Source organism: Lepidochelys kempii, chromosome 17 (genome assembly GCF_965140285.1).
Source record: "Lepidochelys kempii isolate rLepKem1 chromosome 17, rLepKem1.hap1, whole genome shotgun sequence".
Lineage (NCBI taxonomy): Eukaryota > Metazoa > Chordata > Testudines > Cheloniidae > Lepidochelys > Lepidochelys kempii.
In genome coordinates this window covers 7,829,419-7,856,029 of record NC_136396.1, presented here as the reverse complement: position 1 = coordinate 7,856,029, position 26,611 = coordinate 7,829,419, and the positions used below count along the sequence as shown (strand labels likewise).

The following is a 26,611-nucleotide window of genomic DNA, read 5'->3' as shown; positions in this document are numbered from 1 at the left end:
AGTGCCATGATTTGGTGCTTGTGGCTTCTACAGTCTGGAGGACTGTGGAAAACAGACCTCTCAGCATTTCCTGTCTTTTGTTGATGTTGGCTCAGACAGTGGCCAGTACCAGAGAAAAATCAAATCCCTCCATAGCTCCCTTTCCTACTCATTAGAGATGGGGCCCGAACTGAAATCCTGGATTTAACAACCCTGGACTTCACTGGGTCATTTCAGAATCCTGAGCTGAATGTTACGGTTGGCCCTGATCCAGTGTCGGAGCATACTTAGTTTTAGAAATCTGTGTTCGGAAAGTAGATCTCAGTACAAACTTTGCATCTAGGGTCCATTCTCTAATAATGATGCATTGCTGCCACCTGCAGGCAGTCCTCTTGCACCCTGAAACATGACATTTGATTACCCTTATTTTTGCACAGACGAGTACAAGCATTAATGTCATAAAATGATGCAACCTCTCTCTTTATTGTTCCTGGCAGTGTTTGGCTTGATGAATATCCATAGAAATGTAGAAGAGGTAGGAAGGAAAGGTAGTCTTTTGGTGAAGGCACAGGACTTGGAATCAGGAGAGCTGGGCTACTTAATCTTCAGTGCCTCAGTCTTCCCATCTGTAGAATGGAGGTAATGGTGTTGCACTCTGCCACACAGGTGTGTAATAGTGAGGCTTTATCCCCTAAGAGTAAGGGAGGTGCAGCTATTACATTGGTGAAAACCAAAGAACTGTCTGTAAATTAAATACATAAAAATACACTTTAATCTCCTATGACTCCAGCGGTTTTTAAAGGTCCTGCTCTCTGCTACACTATTATCAACTGCTTTGAATGCATATACAATACCAGTCAACAAGAATGCTGCATCACACAGGGATCTGGTCAGTCTGTTGCAATCACTGATATAGGAGGACATGAAGTCAGATAATGGATTGCTCTTACAAAGCACTGGATAATTTTATAACCAGTTGTGTATGGGTAGCACAGTCAAGGTAATCATGCTTCAGGGCACAAGCTTGATTTTCTTCAGGGGTCAGGAAGGATTTTTTTTTCTCTTGAGCATTGCACAATCATCTAGGAGCACTGTTAGAAAAGGGTTTGTGTCTTCGAAGCATCAGGAATTGGCCATCACCATTTGCAGGGAAATGGACTTGGATGGAAAGTCTGATCTAGTATGCTAACTATTATGGTTCTCTGTAGCATCTGGAACGAACATGCACGTTGTGTAGTATATCTTTAGTAGAGCAAGGATTCACTTTATGGGCTATACATGTGGGCTATACATAGTGATTCAGTCCTATTATTTTTCCAACGTATGCTGCACACAAATGCAATGTCTAGTGTTCAAATATCATTAGCTCATTTATTCTTAAATGTGTGTCTGTCTACAGCATTTTTGGCAGAATCGAGAGAAAATTGTAAGCTAGGTTTTGAAAATAGAAATAGGTATTTTGAAAAACAGCATCTTTAATGACTTGGCAGCCTTTTGACAAATGTATGCAGTGTCTTGAAAAAAACAGAGTTATTTATTTAAAAGCATGCAAAGTCCCTCTGCTATCCAGACCCCATCGTTTAACAATAAATGATGCCTTTGCTGATAAATGACTCTCTTTATGCAGACTAGCAAATGAAATAGGACATGATGGCTGAAGGCAGACAAATGCTCAGCAGTCTAATGTTCCCTTATATTGTCATCTGTTTGTTTTTTTTAAAAAAAAATAGACAAAAAAACGCAGCTGAGCCCCCAAGTTGTTAAATTGGAGTCTTGCTACTATTTTAACTGCTGTTTATGTTCTCCCCCGCTTTCTTTTTTGTAGCTCAAAAAGGCCAGTGGTTAAGTGGTTTCTTTGACAGTGGATCATTCCTAGAGATCATGCAGCCCTGGGCACAAACAGTTGTGGTTGGCAGAGCTAGGTAAGTACCCACAGGCTTTTTAGACCTTTGTAGAAATCTAGCTTTTACTGATGCTTTGTTTCTGCTGACACATTCTGACAAAACTGGTGAGTGGATGTATGTGGATAACAAATTTAACATCTCAGCAGTACATGTCTCTGCTATGTGAATTGAACATGTAGTGATGATTCCTTCGGTCTGTCCCAGGGTGCTTGATAACTTTTGCCTTCTATAATGCTGGGCGGAAAGAGTATACCTCGGTGGGACACAGGTGATTCCTTGGGACAAACCTTTCAACTGTACATGGTAATACAGAGGGGTCCCATTGTTGTGGCTCTGACATAATTTAGAGTAGTTGGTGGACTGTATTGCTTCACGATCACATTTGACTTGCAAAATAAAAGTCCAGCTAAAACTGAAGTAAACTGGAAGAAACTGCAGATTGCTGGGATACTTACTTTTTTTTTTTCCGCAAGTGAGAAATTGAAGTTTCTATTAAATTTTATTACCCCCTCTGAAAAGAGAGTAACTCAACAGTGATCCCAGCATAGAATAACCTGCAGCTTTTTCCAAACTAGCACCTGCCAAGACTGATCTTAGTCTAGTTCTACATTGCAGAGACAAGCAGCCTTGGGGACTTGCATCTGGTGCTCACCTTCCTTTCTGAGACCATCACTTTTCCTTATCTTTGTGGCAAGTGGCACCTGCTCAAGATTCTGAAACATACCGTGTTTGCTTGAGATTTAGATCCCGGTCTTGAAAACAATTCCAGCCTTTGTAGCTCTTTCAGTATAGTAGGTCCCTGCACTTTCATGCTGCCAAGAAGGAAAAGCCATCAGATGGCAAATCTTGCAGAACAGCTCTTCCATTTAGGCTCAGAAGTCAAGTCTTTCGTTATTGTTGTTGTCTTTAAAATAATCAGTGGCATTGTGTGTTTTCTTTGTCTGTTTACTTTCTGAATAAAGCTGTTCCAAAAGGATGGAATATTATCCAGTGATAAGAGCAGTGGAATAGGAACCAGTACTCATAAATTCCCTTCCCAGCTCTGAGCGAGAATATTTTCTAGTAGTTAGATCAGAGAAACAAGATCCAGGATTCCTGCTGGCTCAACCACTGATCTGCTGTTGACCTTGAGGAAATCCTGTAACCTTTCCATGCCTCAGTTTTTCCGTCAGGCAACTGTGTATAAAACCTATCTCTCAGGTTTAATCTGATGTTTGTAAGGTTCTTTGATGATCCTGCTTTGCAGGTGCAAAGTATTATAGTCATCTAACGGCTGTAAGTTTAGACAACATCCCAGACAAAATCAATTATTTTGCAAAGCCAGACAGTCTTAGGCTTGACTTTTAGTTTCTTTTCATCGGACACACTTTGAGCTGCTTTGGACTCAGTCTCCTATACATGTATATAAAATACAAATGGAGCTGACTTCTTCCAAAAGCAGTGGCATTTTGAAAAAATAAATATGAATGTATTCTTCTGGGATTGTTACCGTAAGTGCTGCCAAAACTCATCTTTTGTATGTATGTTTGGAATATGTGTGCTGTTGGCTGTAAATTGTCTTTTATTATTCCAGGGCAACTTGTCCAGGGACACACTATAAAACAAGATGTAGCATCTTCATGTGCTAGCCTGATGAAATTTATATGAAGTATAATGGAAAACAGAAGTTGTTTTGAGCTGTTTTCAAGTTCAATAAATAACTGTAATACTTGGATAAAGATGTTCTTTATTAGGTCACATGGGCCCTAATATAGATGTTATAAGTTACCGATTTAAGACGGCTTCTGCAATTACGAGTTTCCAGCCGGACTCTTAATCATTGTGAATAGGAATATTTTCAAACCCCCTAGTGCACATCGGCCTTGTCACTTTTGGTGCCTGGGGTGCTTGTCATCCAACTTTAGATGGCTGAGTAGAGAGGGGTCGTCTCTGCTGGGACTCCCTTTCGTGCAGCATCAGGAAGCCATTGCAAGCAGCTGTTGCCACAAGCGGCTGCCTTTTGTTTTAGGAAGTTATTAGACTGAATGGAGAGTGAGGCTGAATTTCCTTGACACACATGTTATCCTGCCTCCTTGTTCTCATATACCAGACCCCTTTTTCCCCAGTAATGACCCAGCAGCTGTGAGGGTTAATAGATAAAACACTAACCTTCCGAATGCCCATCACCATTCCTCACTTTTGGGGGATCCCTGTAAAGTGTGCGGGGCAATTGGGGTGGCTGGGTCATGCAGTCTTCCGTAAAGCATGTGGCATATGGGGTTTTTGATCAACTGGTAGTGGGTGGAAGGATCATTGTGATTGTAAATGGGGGGCTCAGAAGGCTTGGGTCTTCAAGGTTATATTTCCTGATGAAGACATTTTCATGAAAATATGTGTGGTGCCATGCTAGGAGAGATGCTAGCAGAGATGCACCCTGTCCAGCTGCGTTTAACTGTCCCATACCTAGTGCCAAATGCTAGGTTTCAGTTTGTTCTGCTCTGGTTTGTTGTTGGAGTATTAGTTTTATAAATAGGTCTTATTCTGAGAGCTGTAAATCCAGCTCTGAAATGATCCAGCCACATGCCTGAACTCTTCAGAAATACCAGAGTGCCTCTTCCTCCATTGATTTGCATTGTTTGTCTCTTGTTTTTATTTTCAAGTGTTTTGATGCTGGATTAGAAAAAAATGACTAGTTGTACAATGATAAAATATGTGGGTTTTGATTTGTCTCATCTGTGTTCAGACTGGGAGGAATACCTGTAGGAGTAGTTGCTGTAGAAACCCGAACAGTGGAGCTAAGTATCCCTGCTGATCCTGCAAACCTGGACTCTGAGGCCAAGGTAGGTTTTGCTGTTGAACATATGTTGGGGTTTGGTTAAAGTCATTCTCTGCAGATGCCTCTTTGAAAAGTTTCTTTGTGTTTATTGGAAGGTTGTCCCGCAAGACAGGAAACTGATCAGCCTTTGGCCGTATGCTAATATGTTGTTCTCAGAGCTGGTGAATGGACTGTCTTGCTGGCTGGCTTTCTTTGTACAGAGAGAAAGCCTTGGATATACCGAATATATGGGCAGGAGATGGCTTATCTCTGTGGAGGCTAGCCCTGCTCTCTTTTGAAAGCGGGGAAGGATCTTATGGCTAAAGCACAAGTCTTAGAATCAGGAAACCTGGGAAGCCAAAATCATCATCCTCTCCTGCTGCTCGGGCCACCTCGCCCCCGTTTCTGAAATTCTTGCTCTTTCTTATGTTCATATCCCTGGTCTCTGCCTTCCTAGCTCTTGCCCTGCCTAGGTCTCCACTCCTGCTTCCTCCTCTCCTTAGTGTTCTTTTTGTCTCCTTATTCCCCTTATTGCACTGAAGTCAATGGAGCTCTCTATGGGTGCGGAGATCTGCTCTCGTGAAGTCAGTTGCGGGATCGGCATCTTATTTTGTAAACTCTTCGAGTCAGTGCCCTTTCATTCCTTTGCGCATCATTCTCCCAGTGCACCCAGGGCCCTGTAATATTTATAACAGGTTGTTATGCTTGTCAGCATTGGTTTCAGATTGGAGCTCTTGCTGTATCTATTTGTTTTCTTCTGATAGTAACTCTCACGTTGTACCATTTTCACGTTGTACCATTTTCCTCCCCCAACAGATAATCCAACAGGCTGGTCAGGTGTGGTTCCCGGACTCTGCCTTTAAGACTGCTCAGGCTATCAAAGACTTTAACCGGGAGGGACTTCCGCTGATGGTCTTTGCCAACTGGAGAGGCTTTTCTGGTGGAATGAAAGGTGATTATCAAACCATTGATATATTTTCATGTGATGGGGATGACGGTCAGTTTGGTTCCTGATATCAAGAGAAGCAAACTGTTCTTATGGGGGCACAGAACTAAAGGTTGTGTGGTGTGCTTTGACTGTGTCAATGACTTCCCTTCAGGATTACAGGTGTTTTTCCCCTCTTCTAGTTGACCTTTGTTATAGTGGAGAGTAGCTATATCTCTTAGTAGTCCTGTGTAACCAGTGCACACCTGCCTTCTCCTAACATAGCACACACAGACTTGTGTAGTAGGACATGTCTATTTCATCCTCTGTGGCTGCAGCCTGGGTCCATTCTCTTTCATGATGTGGACAAGAGATGACTGCAGGAATCTTGAAGGCATATATGACATGCCATACAGAATTGCTATGAAGGGGAGTAACTGTAGGCTTTCTAACCTTTGATACTTGGACCAATTGATACTGTGAATACATCTGAGTTTAGAGGGGCTGCTTACATCAAGGTTGTCCCCTGCCCCTGTTTTGATGCTGTTCTAATTTGTAGTAAGAAAAGGAGTACTTGTGGCACCTTAGAGACTAACCAATTTATTTGAGCATGAGCTTTCGTGAGCTACTTAAGTGAGCTGTAGCTCACGAAAGTTCATGCTCAAATAAATTGGTTAGTCTCTAAGGTGCCACAAGTACTCCTTTTCTTTTTGCGAATACAGACTAACACGGCTGTTACTCTGAAACCTAATTTGTAGTGCGTTTCAATTCATTACCAGATGGAAGTCTTGGAAATGCACCAGGTTTCAGCCAGGCTGTAGAACACAATTATGGTTCTACTCCCCAAAATGGAACCATGTGTAATGGAGTCAGGTGACCGTCCGGTCCATTGACATGGTTGGAGTTTTTGTTAGTTAAATATGAAACCATAGCAAAGCCAACACCAGGGCATAATTATCTCAAATACGTGAAACTCCATGGATTTGCCTGGAAAAATCTCAAGGTATCTGACACTCAAACCCGTTGGTTCTAAAATAATTGAGAAATTTAGCCCCTTTTACTAACCTTCAAGAGAGCTGCCGTCACTTTTGCTGTGTGCTCACCAGAACTCTACAGTTTCCAAGCATCATCTTTGCTGGAAGCTGGCCCTTTAAATCTGGAAGATAAAATCATCTGTAGCCCATTTTAGAACTACCTTGTTCAGGCTTTGCACCTCCATCTCCTTTGTCTGGCACTGAGAACTTGGAAGTGTCATAATTGATTGTCATTGTCCAGGGTAAGAGATGCCTAGACTTTGAGCAAGTCATACGTAGGTAAAGAAATACTTGTTTATAATATATGGCTTTCAGGCTAGCCATGTCTCCAATAATAGGGTTTTTTACATTTACCTCCCTGTGCACATTACTGAAGATTTACCCTTTGAGATTTCTGACATCTGGGTTACTAGGCTGGAATATTTGTGTAATAGTTAAAACAACAAATCCGGTTACTACAGGGGGGGTACACGCCCAGTAGTGATGCTCTACACAGCCAGGCCAATAATCCAGTTGTGCTTGCTCTTCAGCCTGGGAGAGGAAAAGAATGTCTTACCTGGCAGTATCTCCTTTGACTGACAACAGAGTGAGATTCTTAGGGCTTCATTTGTTCCTATCTAGTCATTTGTAGGCAGCTGGAGGGTAACAGCAATAACCCAGGGTGTGCAGTGTGCAACTTGGAATGGAAGTTCTTCAAGTGCTCGTTCGTGTCCATTTCAATTAGGTGTGTGCACGCGCCACATGGATGGCAGCCGGAAATTTTTTCCCATAGCAGCTTCCGTTGGGTCGACCCGGGCACCTCCTGGAGTTGCACCTTTATGGTGCTCAGTATAGGGCCCTGTTGACCCGCCGCCCCCTCAGTTCCTTCTTACTGCCAGTGATGGTTAGTTGGAACATCCCAGAGCCCTTGCTTTAGCAAGCGCTTTTTCTCTTATCTATAGTTAATAGTTATTGTTATAGTTAAAGTTTGTTGGGGGTTCCCTCCCCCCTTCTGATCCCCGGAGCCGTGGTTGGCTGCAGTCCCGGGGTTCAAAAAGTGTGAGGTCTGTGCTAAGCACATGCCAAAAAGTGACCCCCACACTGCATGTTTAGGGTGCCTAGGTGAGGGTCACCAAAAGGACCGTTGCAGAATATGTCGCGAGTTCTGCCCCAGAACTTTGAAACAGAGGGAACAGCGGCTCAAAGTTCTGCTCCATGGAGGCAGCTCTTTGCCCCCATTCAGACCCGGGACATAGGGATTCCGCACCCAGCAGCTCCTCCTTGGTGTGGAGCGTCACGGCGCCATCATCTAGGGAACCAGTGCCAAGAAAGGACTCTTCCCGAGACTCTCAGCACAGTCATGGCTCCTCCCGCATCCGCTCGGCAGCTGGGCACCGGTCTCTATCTCTGGTGCCTCAGAAGAAAAAGAAGCTGGAGAGGGATCATCCTCCCCTGGCTAAATCTAAGGAGCTGGTGACTGAGAGACCCCTGTTGGGCCACCGCTCCACATCACCTGTGAGGTCCGTGTCAACTCCTGCCCCGGAAGCGTGGTTGAATCCGGCCCCACCCTGCTTGCTGGACCTCAGGAGTCAGCAGCTGCAGCTCCCATTGACCCTGGAGGCGTTCAATGTGTCTCAGGACTTGTTGTGCCTCACGGCGACATTTTCACCTCCAAGGAAGGACACGCTGCTGGAGTTGACAGCACCAGACCGCCCCGCAGTATAGTGAAGAGGGAAACAGGCTATGCTGTCCCGGCGCTCATCTTCTCCACAGCACCCTCTGACACCAGTTGTTTGGGAACAAGAGCCCAGTCGGTCCCCTCGCTCTCAGCGCCCTGCAGTGCAGCTCCTCCATGGTCTTCCTCCTCTGAGACCTCAAAGTCAGAATCTGACTCCTATCGCCCTAGCACAGCCAGGAGCAGGAGGTCCAGGGCACAGCAGGAGAGATGAGGTTACCTGGCACCGTGGCCCCCGCAGTGGCAGAACCCAGTGCAGTGGCCCTTCTGCATGCCCTGGGCCTTCCATCAGAGCCAGTGACGGAGCCAAGGGCCGTGCTCGGCAGCAACATCGGCAGCCTCGGCTACTTTCGTTCCGCCTTCCACCCCTCCGGGACCTGCAGCCCAGGAGATCTCTCCGGCACTGCCAGCAGCTATTGAGGCACCGTCAACGCTGTCAGCTGCAGCACCGTCCCCAGCACCACCAGCACTGACATCACCGGCGACGACAATGGCCCTGACCTCGGCCCCGATGTTAACGTCGGTGCCTACGTCGGCAGCAATGCCTGAGGTGCCACCTGCAGCCCCGGCATGGGTGTCCTCGTCCCAGCAGCGACGGGCACGGCACTGTCTGGGTCAGCTCCAGCCCAGGAGTCGCGGGACCCCGTGGGCGCTGAGGGGAGGGAACAGCCACCGTTTGGGGGGGCTTCTTCCTTCTCCTCACCAGATGAAGCACTAGCAGGCACCACTATAGCCTCAGCTTTGGAGGACGACAGGGCGTTGCAGCAGTTGCTGCAGCGAGCTGCCCAGGGCCTGCGCATTCAGGCGGAGGAGGTAATCGAAGACGTGGAGCCCATGGTGGACCTCCTAGCACTCCCTGGACCCGCATGCATTGCCCTCCCTCTCATCAAAACTGTATCTGCCACAACCAAAATGTTATGGCAGACTGCAGCCTCATTGCCCACCACAGCTAAGCACAATGGAAAGCGCTACTTTGTGCCATTGAAGGGTTATGAGCATCTGTACTGTCGCCCGCCACCTGATTCCCTGGTCATGGACGCTGCTAACCAGCGTGAGCAGTAGGGTTATCGGGGACCTTCTCCTTAGAACAGGGAAGCGAAAAGACTCGACCTTTTCGGTAGAAAGGTCTATTCTACGGGCGGGTTGCAGCTCTGCATTTCAAATCAGCAGGCCACTGTTAGCAGGTACTGGTATAATACGTGTGGAGCAATGGCAAAATTTGCAAAGCTGCTGTCACAAGACTCCTGTGCCGAGTCCTCGGCTTTGGTCGAGGAGGGCAAGCTCATCTCATGAGCTTCCCTGCAGGTGGTGCTAGATGGAGCTGATGCAGCCTCCAGGGTGATGTCTACAGGCATCACCATGAGAAGGGGCTCTTGGCTCCAAGTTTCAGGTCTGCCATACGAGGTCCAGCAGAGCATTCAGGACCTTCCCTTTGAGGGTGTGACTCTGTTTTCAGGAAAGACGGATAAAAGGCTTCATAGCCTAAAAGACTCAAGAGCCACCCTCAAATCGCTGGACCTCCATACTCCCGCCACGCAGCGGAAACATTTCAGACCTCAACCTCCTCCACAGTTCTACCAACAATAGAACCGACAGGATGGTTCCCAGAGGAGGAATAGGAGTAGCAGGAAAAGGATGCTCCTGTTCTCAGGCCAGGGCTCTGGCCAATCCAAACCACCTCCCACCCCAAACTGACCTTTGGTGCAGTCGAGGACAGCACACCAGAACAAGAACTGGATCTACTCCACCTTACCTTCTCGTCCTAACTATCCCCTTTCTACAGTGCATGGTCCTGTATCACTTTGAACCACTCGGTGCTCCACCAGGTAGAGAGGGGTTATGCCATCCAATTCTGTGCCCTCCCACTCTTCCACCCCACTTCCCTGTCCCTCTTCAGGGACCCCACTCACGAGCGACTCCTTATACAGGAGGTGCACTCGCTCCTTTCGCTAGGGGAGCAGAAGGGCGCAAGGGTTTCCATTCCTGGTATTGCCTAATACTGAAAGCCAAATGCAGGCTCAGGTCCATCCTAGACCTGCGAGAACGCAACAAGTTCATGAAGAAGCTCAAGTTCTCTTTGGCCTCCATCATCCCCTCATTGCATCCAGGAGACTGGTATGCCGCCCTCGACTTGAAGGATGTGTACTTTCACATAGCGATAACTCTGCCCCACAGAAAATACCTCAGGTCTGTGGTGAGCAACAGCCACTATCAGTTCACAGTCCTCCGTTCGGCCTGTCAGCGGCACCATGAGTGTTCACCATGCGCATGGCGGTTGTGGCCGCGTTCCTGTGCAGGTGGCAGGTACAGGTGTACCTCGACAACTGGCTCATCAAGGGCGGCTCCAGAGCTCCAGTGCAGACACAGGTCGACTTCATAAGAGTGAAGTTCAACAATCTGGGCCTTCTTCTGAACGAGGGGAAATGGACGTTGTTTCCAGTTCAGTGGATAGAATTTATAGGGGCGGTGCTGGATTCGACCTAGGCCAGGGTGTACCTCCCAGAGGTGAGGTTCCAAGACCTCGGCAACATCATTCAAGGTCTCAGGCAGTTCCCCACTACTACAGCAAGGAACTGCCTGAAGCTTCTAGGACACATGGCAGCCTGCACCTATGTGGTGCAGCATGCTAGATTCAGACTTCGGCCTCTTCAGTTGTGGCTTGTGTCAGTGTACTGCCCGGCCAGGGACAGCATGGACAGGATAGTGACCTGCCCTGCCAGGTTCTTGACTCCCTCCTGTGGTGGCTCGACGCACAGGTAGTATATTCAGGGGTCTCCTTCTCCAGCCCTCAGCTGTCTCTCTCCCTAGTGATGGATGCATCAGCTCTGGGCTGGGGAGCACATCTGGGGGACCTCAGGACTCAAGGCGTCTGGTCTTGGACAAAGCTCGCTCTCCACATCAATTTCAGAGAGCTGAGAACGGTGCGCCTGGCATGCTAGACTTTCCGTACCCACTTATCAGGGAAATGTGTATTGGTGATGACAGACAACACTATGGCGATGTTCTATATCAACAAACGGGGGTACACGCTCCTCTCCACTGTGCCAGGAAGCCCTCATGTTGTGGTACTTCTGCATAGAGCATTCAGTACGCCTGCAAGCATCGTACCTCCCAAAGGTACAGAATGAGTTGGCGGACTATCTCAGCAGGTCGTTCCATAGCCACGAGTGGTCCTTATTCCTTGATGTCATGAACTCCATCTTCTGTCGGCGGGGGTTTCTCCAGATAGACCTGTTCGCCACATGGTGCAACAGGAAGTGTTAGCAGTTTTGCTCCTTCGTGAGTCACAGTCTGGGTTCCGTCATGGACACGTTCCTTCTCCCATGGGGAGACCATCTCCTTTACGTGTTCCTGCCCATTCCGCTTGTTCACAAGGTTCTCCTCAAGATATGGAGGGAACACGCTTTGGTGATATTATAGCTCCAGCCTGGCCCCACCAGCACTGGTACACATCATTTCTGAAAATGTCACTGGAACACCAGTCACCTCGCCGCTCTTCCCGGATTTACTGACCCAGGATCATGGTAGTCTCCAGCATCTGAACCTTGAGTCACCACACCTCATGGCATGGAAGCTTTGTGGCTGAATCCAGTGGAGCTTTCCTGTTCCGACCCTGTCGGATAAGTCCTCCTTAGCAGTAGAAAGCCCTCCACCAGGGTTATCTACCTAGCCACGTGGAAGAGATTCTCAATCTGGTCAATGCAACAGTTTGTCACCCACTCTTGCCTCTATACTATGTATATTGGACTATCTTCTCCACCTTAAGCAGCAGGGGCTGTCCATGTCATCAATAAGGGTTCACTTGGCCACTATCTTGGCCTTCCAGCCAGGTGCTGAAAACCGGTCAGTTTTTGCCAACCCTATGGTTAGCCGTTTCCTCAAGGGTCTCGATAGGCTATACCCACACGTCCGACAGCTGATCCCACCCTGGGATCTCAATCTGGTCCTTTCCAAATTGACAGGGCTGCCCTTTGAACCCCTGGCAACATACTCCCTGCTCTCTCTCTCTCACAAGGTGGCGTTTCAGGTGGCGAAAACCTTAGTCAGGAGTGTGTCTGCGCTCAAGGCCCTAACATCAGAGCCTCCCTACACCATGTTCTGTAAGGACCAGGTTCAGCTCAGGCCCCACCTGGCTTTCCTCCCAAAGGTGGTTTCCCAATTCCACTTCAACCAGGACATTTTCCTCCCAGCATTCTATCCTAAACCTCATTCAAGTGGCAGGGAGCAGAGGCTGCACTCATTGGATATTCGCAGAGCACAAGCCGCCTACGTTGAGAGAACGAAGCTGTTCCAGGAGTCTATTCAACTCTACCAGTCTCCTCCCAACAAATTTCGTCGCGGATCACGTCCTGCATCCGGGGAGTGCTACAACTTGGCGGGGGTGCCTGCTCCTCTGCACATGGCACACTCCACCAGAGCGCAGGCTTCCTCGGTGGTATTCCTGGTGCAGGTTCCCACCCAGGAAACATGCAGAGCGGCAATGTGGTCCTCCATACACACTTTCACTGCGCAGTATGCAATCACCCAGCAGGCCAGAGACGATGCGGCCTTCAGTAGAGCAGTACTCCAATCAGTAGTCAACTCTGGCCCCGCCTCCAGAATTTAGGCTTGGGAGTCATCTAATTGGAATGGACGTGAACAACACATCTCAAAGAACAACAGTTATGAGAAGCTGCATGACCGTTTTTTCTGTTGAGAGTAAACAACACTGCATTGTTTGTAGGCATACTCTCCTAAACAGTTACAGGGATTGCCCAGATCAGCAGCACTGAAAACGAGTAATTGGATTTTAACAGCAGCTTAGTTGCTAACAAAATTTACAGTTTCTAACCTGGACTAATTAAACCCTAATCTTGGGAAACTCCTACTGCTTGGAAAGATCCCTCACCCTTTGGTATGGGGCTGGTTTAGCCAACAGTGTTACATTTTTAAAAAAAAATATATCGGCATATGCTGCCATGCGGGTAATTTTGTCATGACAATAATGCAATATGAAATTATCAATATCAAGGGTTGTCTCCAAATTGACTCTGCAGGTAATGGTGGCAGAACAATATAAAGCTGCTCCGTTAATATTCCATCCGTTCAAATTTTGGACCAGATATTACTATTTTAAATTTTGTGACGTGCCAGGGAGGTGCTATAAAATTTAAATAAGTAAAAGATGACAGCACTTTACATGTACGTGGCAGTTTACAAACACCTCGAAGAGTGTCACTTACAGAGTAAAAATCAAACAGTGCCACTTACAGAGTAAAAATCCCTCGTCTAGAAAGACTGGCATTATGAAGACGTGTTTTATTGGGCCTGCTAGTCTCTTTAGCGTGACAGGAAAAGAACACAGTTTAGTTGGCAGAATACTCTGAGAATGAGGATATCTTCCAGAGAGGAAACCTAGTCACTGCTCACCACACAAGATGATGGGCCTCAGTAGATCAGAGTTCTAGTCCCATCTCTGCCACTTTGCTATGCAACCTTGACATCTGTGTACCTCAGTTTCTCCACTATTGCTATGAGTTTGAATTCATTAATGCTTGTAAAGTGCTGACATCCTCTCATAGAAGAAACTGTAGAATGTAGTCTGACAAAGTTGTTGCTGTTGTCAGCTTCCCATGCTCTTTGACGACTTTCCCTTTGTAGTCCCTTGAAAACTGAATTTTGCTTTGGGATCAGAACTACAGGGCAGGGCTGTGGAGCCATATAGCGAAGGTGCCAATATTTTTATTTGCATATCACTTGTTATTACTACAAATAAGCTTGGAGGAGGTGAGACCAGCACAGGAGGGGAGGGTGAAGAATAGAGCCATTTTGATTTACATACAGGTCAGGATGTTTTCTCCATATTATCTCATGTAAAAGGACCTGGGTAGAAAGTCTCAGTCTCTCTCTTGTCAGTTTCAACATCCCTTGGGGAGTTGTTTGCAGTTTTGGTTTCAATGCTAGCTTGGGATTATGCAGGGAGGGAAAATAAACAATTATGCCACCCCTCAGTGCACACAAACACACTGCCAGGAGCCGACTGCACTGTGGGTAAAATGACTCCAAAATTGTGTGTAATGAGTAGGAAAAGATTAGAGACAGCTCTTGCTATGCTGAAAATTGACATTAGTTGGGGCGGGGGGGAACCTCTTTACTAGTCAGCCTAGGAGGTCTAATTCAAGCAGTAAAATAAATAAATAAAATAAATAAAGGCATATCACAGTGGTATTGGTGGTTTCCCCAATGAGCTCTATCTGGCCGGAAGGCTATTCAGCATAATGCAAAATTAAATTATAAAAACTGGCTTGAATATTTAGATGGAGGAGCCATTTGGAAGCAGTTTATTTAGAGGAACCGGCAATGACCCACAACAGTGAGACATCAAGCGTGAAATTTACTAGAAATTAGCACCAGGGTCTCAAACTCAGCATGAATAGTTTGATAGGATGCAAATCCCAGTGATATTAAACTGAATCACTGCTGGTGCTACAGGGTCACTCTCGGTTGGTTTTTCATGTTACACTTATTATTTTTTCCTGGGACCAGTCATAAATAACCGCTTAAAAAAAAATCTTATTGAAAACTTCAACCAGAATGAAAAGGCCATTTTAAATCTCTGATTACCTGGATGTTGAAATACAGCACTCCCTATATTTAATGGGTTTATGAGGTACATTGTGTGTATGCAGCCAGTGTATGCTTGGTGTTTACTTTAAGGTCCTATCTGGTAATCCAGTCAAGCTGATGAGATCTGTTCCAGCTTCGAGGGAGTAGGGCATACTGCCAGTCATTATAGAAATGAAAAAAGTTGGCTGCAGCCTTCCTAGCATGCTTGATGCATCTGGCTGCCAATATTTACCCACACAGTGTAATGATAACCGTTTCTGGCAGGTTTTATATCTGGATACAGTAGATGCAGAGACACACTGCCGGTAAACACACAGATATTGAATGTGAAGGTGCATGTTACATGGACAGAATATCATGCTGCATAACAAACAGCACTGCTCTTCTGAAAGGTCTGTAAGCATTTCCAGTCGACACTGCTTTTCAAGTGGCTTGTGATTCGCAGGTTTGAATTAATATTGGAGTGAAATCTGGCCAGGAAGTCCCATTCATTTTAATTTTTTCCTAGTTATGTATTTATGTTCAAATGTACAAAAAGGCAATTTAAAAAGACAAACGGAGGAATTCCAGGTTTAATGGTCTTTGCTCATATACTCAGCATAAATATCTGTATTTTTGAACACAGTTGTGGAACCATTTAGTTCTTAAGGGTGGCTAGTCTCTTGCTCTTTGCCATGATAACTTTTTAAACCATATTCAGTATGTTAGTTACAGTAATAACTGGTTTTAAAGTCTCTAGCCTGCCAAGGTACTAGGACTGCCCAAACAATGAAAACAGAGAACTCTGGGCACCATTAAAATATGGCACCATTTGTCATCTGCAGAAGTTAAATTTGGTGCAGTATTTCACATTCTAATAATACAGAATACTGCAAATACCACAGTAAAGGTATTTATCACAGTGTGGTAAATGTTTTCTACTTTCATACTCAAATGCAATATTAATATAATACAGGGAGGATGTGTTTTCTAGGGGCTAGACCAGGGGACTAGAATCACTACTCCTGGATTCTCTTTGCTGCATTTTGAATGACCTTCAGCAATTCTGTTATCATTTCACTTTCACCATCAGTAAAATAGGTAATATAACAATACCTATTTCACAGGGATGTTGTTTTGCTTAGCTAAGTATGTTTGCAAAGGGCTTTAGGATGAAAGGTGCTATAGAAGTGCAAAGCTTTTTTTATTGTTAAATATATAAAAAAAGTCTGGCAACCGTTTTCTGTCACCTTGTAAATTATGCCTTAGTTTCCCCTGCTGTGAATTGGCTCTATAGAATAGAAACTTCCATTGATTTCAGTTGACTTCTACAAGGCATTACAGTGATTATATTATAGCACAGGAGGACCAGATCATGCACTCCTCACTTGAGCATAGCTTTTGTAAAGGGAAGTCATGCCTCGCCAATCTGTTAAAATTCTTTGAGGGAGTCAACAAGCATGTGGATAAGGGTGATCTAGTCAATATAGTGTATCTGGATTTTCAGAAAGCCTTTGAAAAGGTCCCTCACCGAAGACTCTTAAGGAAACTAAGTAGCCATGGGATCAGAGGAAAGGTCCTTGCATGATAAATAATTGGATGAAAGAGAGTAAACAAAGGGTAGGAAAAAAATGGTCAGGTTTTACAATGGAGAAATGTGAACAGCGGCATCCCCCACGGAGCTGTACTGGGACCAGTGCTGTTCACCATAGTCATAAATGATCTGGAAAAAGGGGGTGAACAGTGCCAAAGTTTGCTGACGATACAAAATTTATTCAAAATAGTTAAGTCCAAAGCAGACTGTGCGCCATTACAGAGGGATCTCCCAAAACTGGGTGACTGGGTAATAAGAATGGCAGATGAAATTCAACGTTGATAAGTGCGAGGTAGTGCACATTGGAAAAAATAATCCCTACTCTACATATACAGTGATGGGTTCTAAATTATTTATACACGATTTGTTGGGGAAGAGTCAACACAGCTTTTTTTAAAGGGGAGCATTGATGTGAAGTTCCAGCAAACAGAATGACATGTGTCAGTTTCTTCCATTCCTTACCATACAGAGTCTTGACAAACATTTGAAATATTCCAATGTAGTGTGAGAACCACAGTGGCTCCGTTCCTATCTGATCAGGTACAAAGAAGCCATGAAGCTGACATTAGTGGAATTTTTAAGTGTTCTTTAGATCATTGTTAGGGCACTTTAAAAAAACAAAACAGGTAGCATTTGGGGCCAAATCATGCATCCTTCAAGGACCCCAAATTCCTAGTACTTCAGTGGAACTTTGGCTGCACAAAGGCATCAAGCCCATTGAATCAGAGGGAGTTTTGTATGCTTAGTGTTGGATCCATTGACTTCAATGGGAATTTTGCATACCCAAGGAATGCATCAGGTTCTCAGTGGGAGTTCTGGGTGTGCAGGAGATGCAGGCCAAAGGGTCCTCAAGTAAGTAATATCAAGATTGTAAGATGTAAGCAATATCAAGTTAAGGCTGCTAGGCAGTTCCAGGGGAAGTGAGTGCTCTTGCATTTCATATGCTTAATGCATGGGCCCAAAAAGAGAGAAACAGAGAAGGAACCTTCGTTCTGAAGGTCGTGTCTCAGGGTGGTTTAAAGGCCTGCTCCTGCTCCCGCTCCCATTCAGAGCAGCAAAACTCCCACTGACCTCAGTGAGGCAAGTTCAGTCAAGACCTAGATGAGACCTTTCACATAGTCCCTCCTCAGTGTACATACAGCGCTGTCTTCCCCTCTGTCTCTCCATTCCTCTTCCACCTCCCCAATCCAAACAAGTGGCACTTGTCTCCCCCCTCCCCCCCCCCACTCCCTCCACTTACTCCAAGTAAAATATATACTTTTGGCAGGGGTGAAAAATGATTTGCTAATTACACAATCATTTTATTATGTAGCCCTAGTAAAGAATTAATTCAATCAAAATAATTTGAATCAAGCAATTATTTTCTTAACACTAGAATTAGCTGAAAGTACTTCAAGTGGTTTATTACTAGCACTACATAATAAAGTAATTGTGTAATTAGTAATAAATTTGTCACTCCTTTTGAGGTCTCTCTTTTCTTTTCTCCGGACAAATGAAGAGTTTGGAGTATTGTTTGGCTTTGTTCCCCATCCGCTGTATTTAAGCATTTATATATATATTCACATGTGTATCTGCAGGAAATAGATCATTCTTCTCTTCAGCAGTGTTTGGACTTTCTTAAAGGATTTTAAACTCTTTGTCTAGAGTGTTCAGAGAATGAACTCTATGAAGAGGCATGCTTTAGTACATATGTGGGTGTATATGAGAGGACCCGAGAGGCTAGTCTGATACTTGTGAGGCCTGGGTTCACTTCCTTGCTCTCCCACAAGCTTCCTGGGTGACCTTAGGCAAATCACTCAGTGTTTCTCTCTCTCCGTTCCCCTTTGTAAAATGGTGCTTCTCTACCTCACAAGGTTCTTGAGAGGATAAATACATCAAAAGGTGATGAGGTGATTCAGATGCTGCGGTAATGGGGCTTATATAAGTACCTAAGATGGATGGACATATATAGCCTTTTATATGACTCTTACAAAAGGCCAGTATGATTTTGGCACGTAAAGGCATCGTGTCATGGAGCAGAGAGGTAAACGCCCTTGCTTTATTGCCCTAGTGCAACCACATCTGGAATACTGGTTATTTTGGGGTATCCTGACACTGCAGAGTTATTGATCAATTGGAGGGAGTTCAGAGAAGAGCAACAAAAATGATCAAAGGGCTTGTAGGGACTGTATTAGGAGGAAAATATTTGAAATAGATGAGTATTCGTAGGTTGCCTAAGCAGTGACTGAGGAGTCTACAAATATTTAAAGGATTCATGCACCAAGAAGGGGCAGAGATTATGTAGTATGATGCAGGGAGTACTCCTTTGACAAAGAGAAGGACTGGATGATCCTAGTACGTATTTTCCATCTCTAACATTCAGCAATTCTATATATAATGGAGTATTTAACAATGTATGCACTTGAGGCTGCTTAATTGGTTCCATTATAAACTCCTATCACGTCAGAAAGAAAAGGAGTACTTGTGGCACCTTAGAGACTAACCAATTTATCTGAGCATAAGCTTTCGTGAGCTACAGCTCACTTCATCGGATGCGGACAGTATGCATCCGATGAAGTGAGCTGTAGCTCACGAAAGCTTATGCTCAGATAAATTGGTTAGTCTCTAAGGTGCCACAAGTACTCCTTTTCTTTTTGCGAATACAGAGTAACACGGCTGTTACTCTGAATCCTATCATGTCGTATTTGTTACTTTCTTTTAAATCACCTTTGGGGCTGACAGTTTCCATGCATTGACTCTACCTGATGGTGCAATTGTTATTATGTTTCAGCAAAATCCCTTCAGCTGTTCTTGATTTAAAGAAAGGAGGAAAATACTTTTCACACCCAAGAAAAAAGAATGAACTGCACTCTTTATGATGACATGCGAAGTATTTATAACCCTTTGTGCTGCCACGCACACATTTGTTCAGTAGATTTAATGTGAATAAAAGTATATGGAAAACTTTTCAAACTTGGGGACCTAAAGTTAGGCACCCAAGTTTGTATTAGGCATCTATCTGGCCTGAATTTCAGAATTGCTGAGCACCCAGAAATACCCATTAACTTCAGTAGGATACCCTGAGGGTGGATCCTTTTGTAGGGCTCCTTATGAGACTTGAGTATGTCAAGCAGGAGGCCCAGAATAAGGGTCTGTGAATTTATTTGGATGTAATAGGAATTAAGCAAATCTCAAGCTCCAGACTGGAGCTGCTGGACCTGGAGGCAGAAGTGCTCTTATAACATGAGACTGTCTATCCTCCTGGTTTCCCAAGCTTAACCTGGGACAGGGAAGAGGTTTGGATGTCTCCAAAAAATTGTCTTTTTGCAAATACTCCAGTCCAATTTTACAAACCTAAGGGCTTCCCTTAAAGTCCAGGTAACACTTAGGAGTGCTTGTGGGGTGGTGCTGAGGGGAGCTGCTGAGAAATTCAGCAGTAGAAATGCTGAGTGTTTTTTGTTTAATTTGCCTAAGACTGAGGAGGATAAAGAACTTAAACTACTGTGTCCTTTTCCCAGACATGTATGACCAGGTGCTGAAGTTTGGTGCCTACATTGTGGATGGCCTAAGAGAATATAGACAGCCAGTGCTTGTGTACATCCCACCCCAAGCCGAGCTGAGAGGAGGATCCTGGGTCGTGATTGATCCCACCATTAATCCCCGACACATGGAGATGTACGCAGACCGGGACAGCAGGTAAAGCAACTCACTTAGCTTGACTCCTTTCTGTATGTTGTACTGCTCCAAGACAAGAACACCAGACTAAGTAAGCCATTGTTTTGTTGTAGTAAGGCAGGTCTTGTGTGCTTGTCTTATGTACATAAAGGAGGGGGGTTGGTTTGCTTTCTGGCTGTACCAAAGAAGGGACTGTTGTCCAGTGGTTAGCGCAAGAGACTAGAAATAAGGACTCTTGGGTTCTGTTCTTGACTCAGCCATTGACTCCCTCACCTTGGTCAAGTCCCTTACCTTCTCTTTTCCTGCCTCATGGGGGTTGCATGGGACTTCATTAGTTAATGTTTGGAAAGCATTTTGAGACCTTGGCATAAAGGCTTCAACTTATCAACTGATTTTTACACCCACAACTTTTTCGCTTTGAAATAACTGGGTACAATTTGGCAAGCACAGATAAGTACTGCTGCGTTTTGAAATACTTAGATCTCTGAACAGGCAATGGTGTAGCTATCCCTCACGTCTATAAAATGCAACATGCGTACGTATGCCCATGGTGTGTGTGATTCCTCGGTGAAAAATTGCAAACAATTAGAAGTGAATTGTTAAAAACAAGCCCTCCAGCCACTGAAGAAGAAAAAAAAAAGAAGATACAGGCTGATTTGGAGGGGTGTAACAATCCTGCCTCCCAATGACTAATAGAAACAGGATAAACTATGAGGGCAAAATGCCATGCTCTTGTCAGAGGAGTTTGACTTGGAGCAGTCAAGGGAAGGAGGACAGAGGTGAGGTTATGCTACAGAAAAGCAATTCAAACACTTGAGAGAACCTGACCATGTTAGATTTCTGTTTGTAATCTATTTGATCCGGTCAGCCATGTGATCTGAAAATAGCCAGGCAGATGGGAAAATAGACTAACATCTGAAGGTGAAAACAACATCATTATTCTGATGTGACTCACCCCGTTACACAATTCCACAGATGTAACTCTCTGGGTTCCACTCACAAAAGTGGGGGCAGCTGCAATTCACCTTGCAACTTTCCTCCTCCTTTTTAGGATGCATGCAGCCAGTCCGGTTACCCATTGTATTAGAGATAGTTGAGCATTGCTCTTTCTGCTCATTCACAGGTTAAGTCATTCCCCCTCACACCAAATAACCAGCTTACCCCCAGGTGCGTCATGTACTGGAGTAGGGAATGTGGCACAATTTTAATTCAGTCCCAAAAGTTAATCAGCTTTGGCTGACTTGGGATGTGTTCCTTGGAAGAAGCACCTTCCTTTTTGTTTAGAGCAGTTGGCATAGTTGAGATGGCTAATTTAGGACACCTTTAAGGGGCTCTGTTGAACACTCCCGTGTACTCCCTTCCCCATCAGTGGTGACGCATTGACCTCCATGAAGAATTGCCAGGTGGCTTATTTCTCCTGTTATATACAAACAGGTGGAATGGTCATACGGGAAACCACTGTCTCTTGGCCACAGGCTTCTCCTCTGTATCTAGAGTTAGGAGAATTACATTTTCTGTACTTTGCATCTCAGAACTTAGAAGGGGGTTATCTATCTATCTTTTCCCTCTTTAAAATGTAGGATTCTCAGGACAATGAGAGCTCTTGTTAGTGCAGGCAAGGGTTGTGCAAACACCCCTTCAGCGTGTTTGTTATGAAAAGGCAAGGCAGAGACCTCCTAGTAAATGGTACATTGGCCCCAGTTGGGATCCCTCGGAGACCTCCAGGTAGATGGTGTGTTGGCTCCAGTTTGGATCCTCAGACTCATTTTGTTCTCCAACCATTCCATCACACTCAGGCAATTCTGAAGCCAGTCTCTAGAAAAATGAGGCTATTAGATGGTCTTGTAGTCTAGGACTGGGAGCAAGGAGTTTGGGTCTGTTTCTTACAATGCCACAGACTCTCTCTGTGACCTTGGACGAGTCACTTAACCTCCCTCTACTTCAGTTTTCCTCTCTGTAACATGCTTCACAGATGTGTCACGAGGTATAACTACTTACTGTTTTTAAAGGGCCTTGAGATCCCAGGATGGAAGATCTATAGAGTACAAAGTGTTTTAATCATCATCATTGTGATTTAATCCCTGTGCACATGTTAATCTACCACACCTGTTAGTACCTGTCTGAGAATCCCACTTAAAAGGACATATCCAACAACAATGGCCCTTTATCGTCACTCTGTTTTACAGGAGCAGTTCTGCCCTTCATTCACTTCCACCCGACATAACCTGACATTGAAAAGATTCTTACAAACCCTTGCAAGCCAGAACCTCGGAGTTTTTTGTACCATTTAGCTCATAACCCTGTGGAATCGATTGCAGCAATTTCGAGGAGAGTGTATTTCCACTAGTGTGTTCCCAGCTGTATCTTACACTGACAGCTGTGCACGCTGAGAACACATTCTCAGTAATTACATGCAAAGGTGCGTACGCCCCTTTACTGGCTATATCCTGCAGTGCCAGTACAAGTGTGGACTTGCCGCAGCTTTGCTAGACTTGAGAATTGAGGACTTTTGCAAAACCATGTGTAGCTTAGTGACCTGTTGTTGGACTGCAAAAGCTTGTTGCCCAAGTACAGTCTGTGATCATATCCATGCTGAAGCTCTGCTGTACAATCAGAAAGATGCATCTCCCCCAACCTTAGAGCCTCTCCGCTGACCTTTCTTTTCTCTTCTCTCACTCTTTTGCACTTGAAAGTAAAATAGCTTCTGTCTTCTTTGTCAAACCTAGATTCAAAATCATGTGTCTTCGACCTGGGGAAGCAGGTAGCTTCTGTAATGAGCAGCATTATTTTGGCAAGACATTTTCATAAAATTCACCTACAGGAGCTTTTGGAGCCTAAGCTGAAAGGCGCTAAAAGAGTTCCAAATGTTATTTATTAGTACCATATTGCATCAAATAGTATTAGATTGATACGTTTCTATAAGGCCTCATATGCATCTTATGCACATTCTATTTGGTGTTAGGTAAATAATAGCTAAGAGTCTTTCTTTTTCTCAGTACTTTCTAGACAACAAATTGTACCAATCCAGTTTGTGTTTTTCCTTATCTGATGATCTGAAAGTGCTTTTCCTTTCTCTTTTCTCATCGCTGATCAGAGGAGGAGTTCTGGAGCCAGAAGGGACCGTAGAAATCAAATTCCGCAGGAAAGATTTGGTGAAAACAATGAGACGGGTGGACCCAATCTACAGTCGTCTGGCAGAGCGACTAGGTATGTCTGGACTGTATTATTGGCATATCAGTGATCCAGGTATCAGCTAATATCTAATAAGTGTGTTTGTGACCTTTAAAAAGGGGGAACTGACTTACTTTATGAAATTCATGATAATTTTTATTTACTGTCATCCAATTTGGGAGGAAAACCAGATGAGACGAGTCTTGTGTGTTTTCATAGAATATTTTTTATTTTCATGTACATCTACAGCATTTAGTGTGGGTGTGTAGTATTTTTTTAACCAATGAACATAAGAACGGCCCTACTGGGTCAGACCAAGGGCCCATCTAGCCCAGTATCCTGTCTTTCGACGGTGGCCAGTGCCAGGTGCCCTAGAGGGAATGAACAGAACAGGTAATCATCAAGTGATCCATCCCCCGTCAGTCATTCCCAGCTTCTGGCAAACAGAGGCTAGGGACACTATCCCTGTCTATCCTGGCTAATAGCCATTGATGAACCTATCCTCCATGAATTTATCTAGTTCTTTTTTGAACCCTGATATGGTCTTGGCCTTTACAACATCCTCTGGCAAGGAGTTCCACAGGTTGGCTGTGCATTGTGTGAAGAAATACTTCCTTTTATTTGTTTTAAACCTGCTGCCTGTTAATTTCATTTGGTGACCCTAGCTCTTGTGTTATGAGAAGTACTAAACAACACTTTCTTGTCTACTTTCTCTACATCAGTCATGATTTTTCTTTTAAAGAATTGATGGGTTTTACAACAAACAACGATGAAGGTGTCCTGATGCTGGCATTAATTCTCTAAGTATGCTCAGCTCACTCAAAATTTAGTGGGCCAGGTCCTCAGCTGGTGTAAAATTGGTGTCAAATAAACTGGTTCCTTAGGATTGAAATGCACATTTCTAACGTTCTTAGGTTTGGTAAAAGTTTATTTTCACCAGCTCTGAATTTTGGGCTACATTTGACTTGACAGTGGCCCTTTAGAGACAATTAGATAAACCAGACTCCAGCAGATCTTGGGAACCTAGCACAGAGTCAAAGTATATGCACACTTGAAATGCTTTATACTGCTCAGTTAAAGGCTGCAGCGTAATTCCTAACCCAGTCAGTCAAGGCAGGATTTATAGCTGCACTACCTGGAGGTGATTCTTCTGGACCTCCGTGTGCTTGGTGGAAGAACTGCCCCTCTGGTATGAAAGTCTCTAGAGTTGAGGGGAAGGGGAAATCAGATGTGTGGTTAGAGAAGAGTATACGCTGAACAGTCAGCACTTGTGCATGCAGATAAATGGCCCTGCTGCAGGAGCACCATTTTGAGGATATTTACCACAGCAGCACCAGGAAAGGTCCTGCTCCTCTCAAGTTAACAATAAAACCCCCCACAGAAGATGTCTTCCATGACACTGGCAAATTAGTCCAGTCCCGAGCCTGTGTAGACACTGGCCTCGAACAAAAAGGACTGTTTGGTTTTTAATCTCATAGCAGCAGGGAAAAGTAGCAAATGTCATTTTTGTGTTGCCCTTATGAATTTACTGTTGTGTGGCTCGTACCCGATGTCGGTTACATTGAATTCAAGCCCTGAATCCCTTCCATTCCATCAGCCGCTATTAGAAAACAACCCTAAATCATGCTGGCTGTGACCCCTGCACCATCCTCTTTTTGATCAGAGAGAAAAAGGGCAAACATTTTTCTACAAGTGAGTCTCTCTAAAATCCAACGCCAGACTGCGTGGGGGTTTTTTGTTCTTTTTTTTTTCTTTTCCTTTCTCTAAACAGGATAATTACTCCATACACTTTAATTAAAATGACTGCAACACAAGAGCAAGTCACTTACAACTGTACATACAGAGAGCCCTAAAAGCTTCAGTCGCTGATAAGCATCTCACTTAGATGGCTCTTAATTGCTCCCAACATCAGGCGATCATTGCTGTTGTTTTGCCACTAATTCCGTACAATGGCAGGAAAGCCGAGATTGCAGGACACAGCGAATTGCATAATTTTTTTTTGCTGGTTTTCTTTCTGGCCAATTTAAAATTTGTCAAAGTCGGTCTTCTTCTGGATCACTGCCCTTTGATATTTCGCGCACTCCATTTGCCACAAACAAGCCGCGGGGCCGCAGTTCATGCTGACTCCAGCAGAAGCAGAGAAAGCTCCATTTATCTTACACTGCCTGCTGAATTCTTACTCATTAACTGGGGGTTCACTGCCTCTCTTTAACCCCTGAATGGCTGTCATCATTTCTATGGAGCTGCTGGGTAGCGGGGAAGGGGGGAGATCTTCATATACGTGTGTCTTGTGCAGAGGGGTGGGTAAATAGTACAGCAACATTTGTGTTTTCATTCAAGGAACCTTCAGACACTGGATTTTGACTTGCATGTGTGGGGGGCGGGAGCAGGGAAGGATGACAAGTGTTGAATAATTTGACATAAATCTGTCCATTATTAATTTTCTAGCACTATCTCGGAAATCTTCATTAGTTTCATGTTTTATTAAAATGGCACTCAGTGTAACACACTCTTACGTGACCGCGTATACTGCAGAGCAACAGGGCAGGCAAAAAGAGGAATCCCAGTCTTGACTCTGGAATGGCTGCATTCTCTAGAAAGCACGAGTAGCCAGACAGAGCTATGAATACATAGAAATATACGGACAGTGTAAGCAGCAAGCCTACTGGCCACACTTCAGAAGGATATAGGTATTCTATTTTCATGTGGGTTTTTCATAGCTGGAATATGGGAGAAAGCTTTAGGATTGAAACAGAAATAACAGGAAATGAACTTTATCGTGCAGCATGTTCTTTATTACCATCGGGAAGGCTGTACACGTAGTGTGTGATACAAACAATGGGGCTTGGTCCCATTTTAATTGAAGGCAATGGCAAAATGGCTTCCATGGAAGCAGGACCTGACCCTAAATTGTTCCCACTTATCTTATCGAAATGTTTATCTCGTGGTACAATGGAAAAATCTTTTATTCGTTCGGTATGATCTCACCATGAGCAGATTTTATGATAAGATGAACATCATCTTTAATCTGGCCCTTATAATAAATGTCTACCTCTAAGTGTTTTATATAGTTTTAGATGTTGTTTTATATAGAGTTGTACATTATATGTGTGTGTATATTCACACCCATTTATATATAATAATACTCTGTATGAAGTGTTGGATGGGGGACCATTCAGGAGGGATCTGCCCACCTCAGTAGAGCAAAATTTACTTTTCACAGACACGAAAACTGTAAACTGCCATACCGCTTTGGG

The 26,611-nt window shown here is 44.5% G+C and overlaps 1 protein-coding gene across 12 annotated transcripts in view; it reads left to right on the top strand.

Annotated features, from left to right (window-relative positions):
* ACACA (acetyl-CoA carboxylase alpha) overlaps nucleotides 1–26,611 on the top strand; it is a 184,971-nt gene that overhangs the window by 133,956 nt on the left and 24,404 nt on the right. For 10 of the 12 annotated variants that reach the window (XM_073316082.2, XM_073316080.2, XM_073316076.2 and 7 more), the window contains 5 exons: nucleotides 1,805–1,901; nucleotides 4,606–4,702; nucleotides 5,494–5,629; nucleotides 20,027–20,204; nucleotides 23,278–23,390. In XM_073316082.2, coding sequence (XP_073172183.1) covers nucleotides 1,805–1,901; nucleotides 4,606–4,702; nucleotides 5,494–5,629; nucleotides 20,027–20,204; nucleotides 23,278–23,390 — 621 coding nt within the window. Of the gene's footprint in view, nucleotides 1–476; nucleotides 1,518–1,804; nucleotides 1,902–4,605; nucleotides 4,703–5,493; nucleotides 5,630–15,220; nucleotides 15,349–20,026; nucleotides 20,205–23,277; nucleotides 23,391–26,611 lie in introns of those variants that run through there. The other 2 variants (XM_073316086.1, XM_073316087.2) reach the window with 2 other exon arrangements.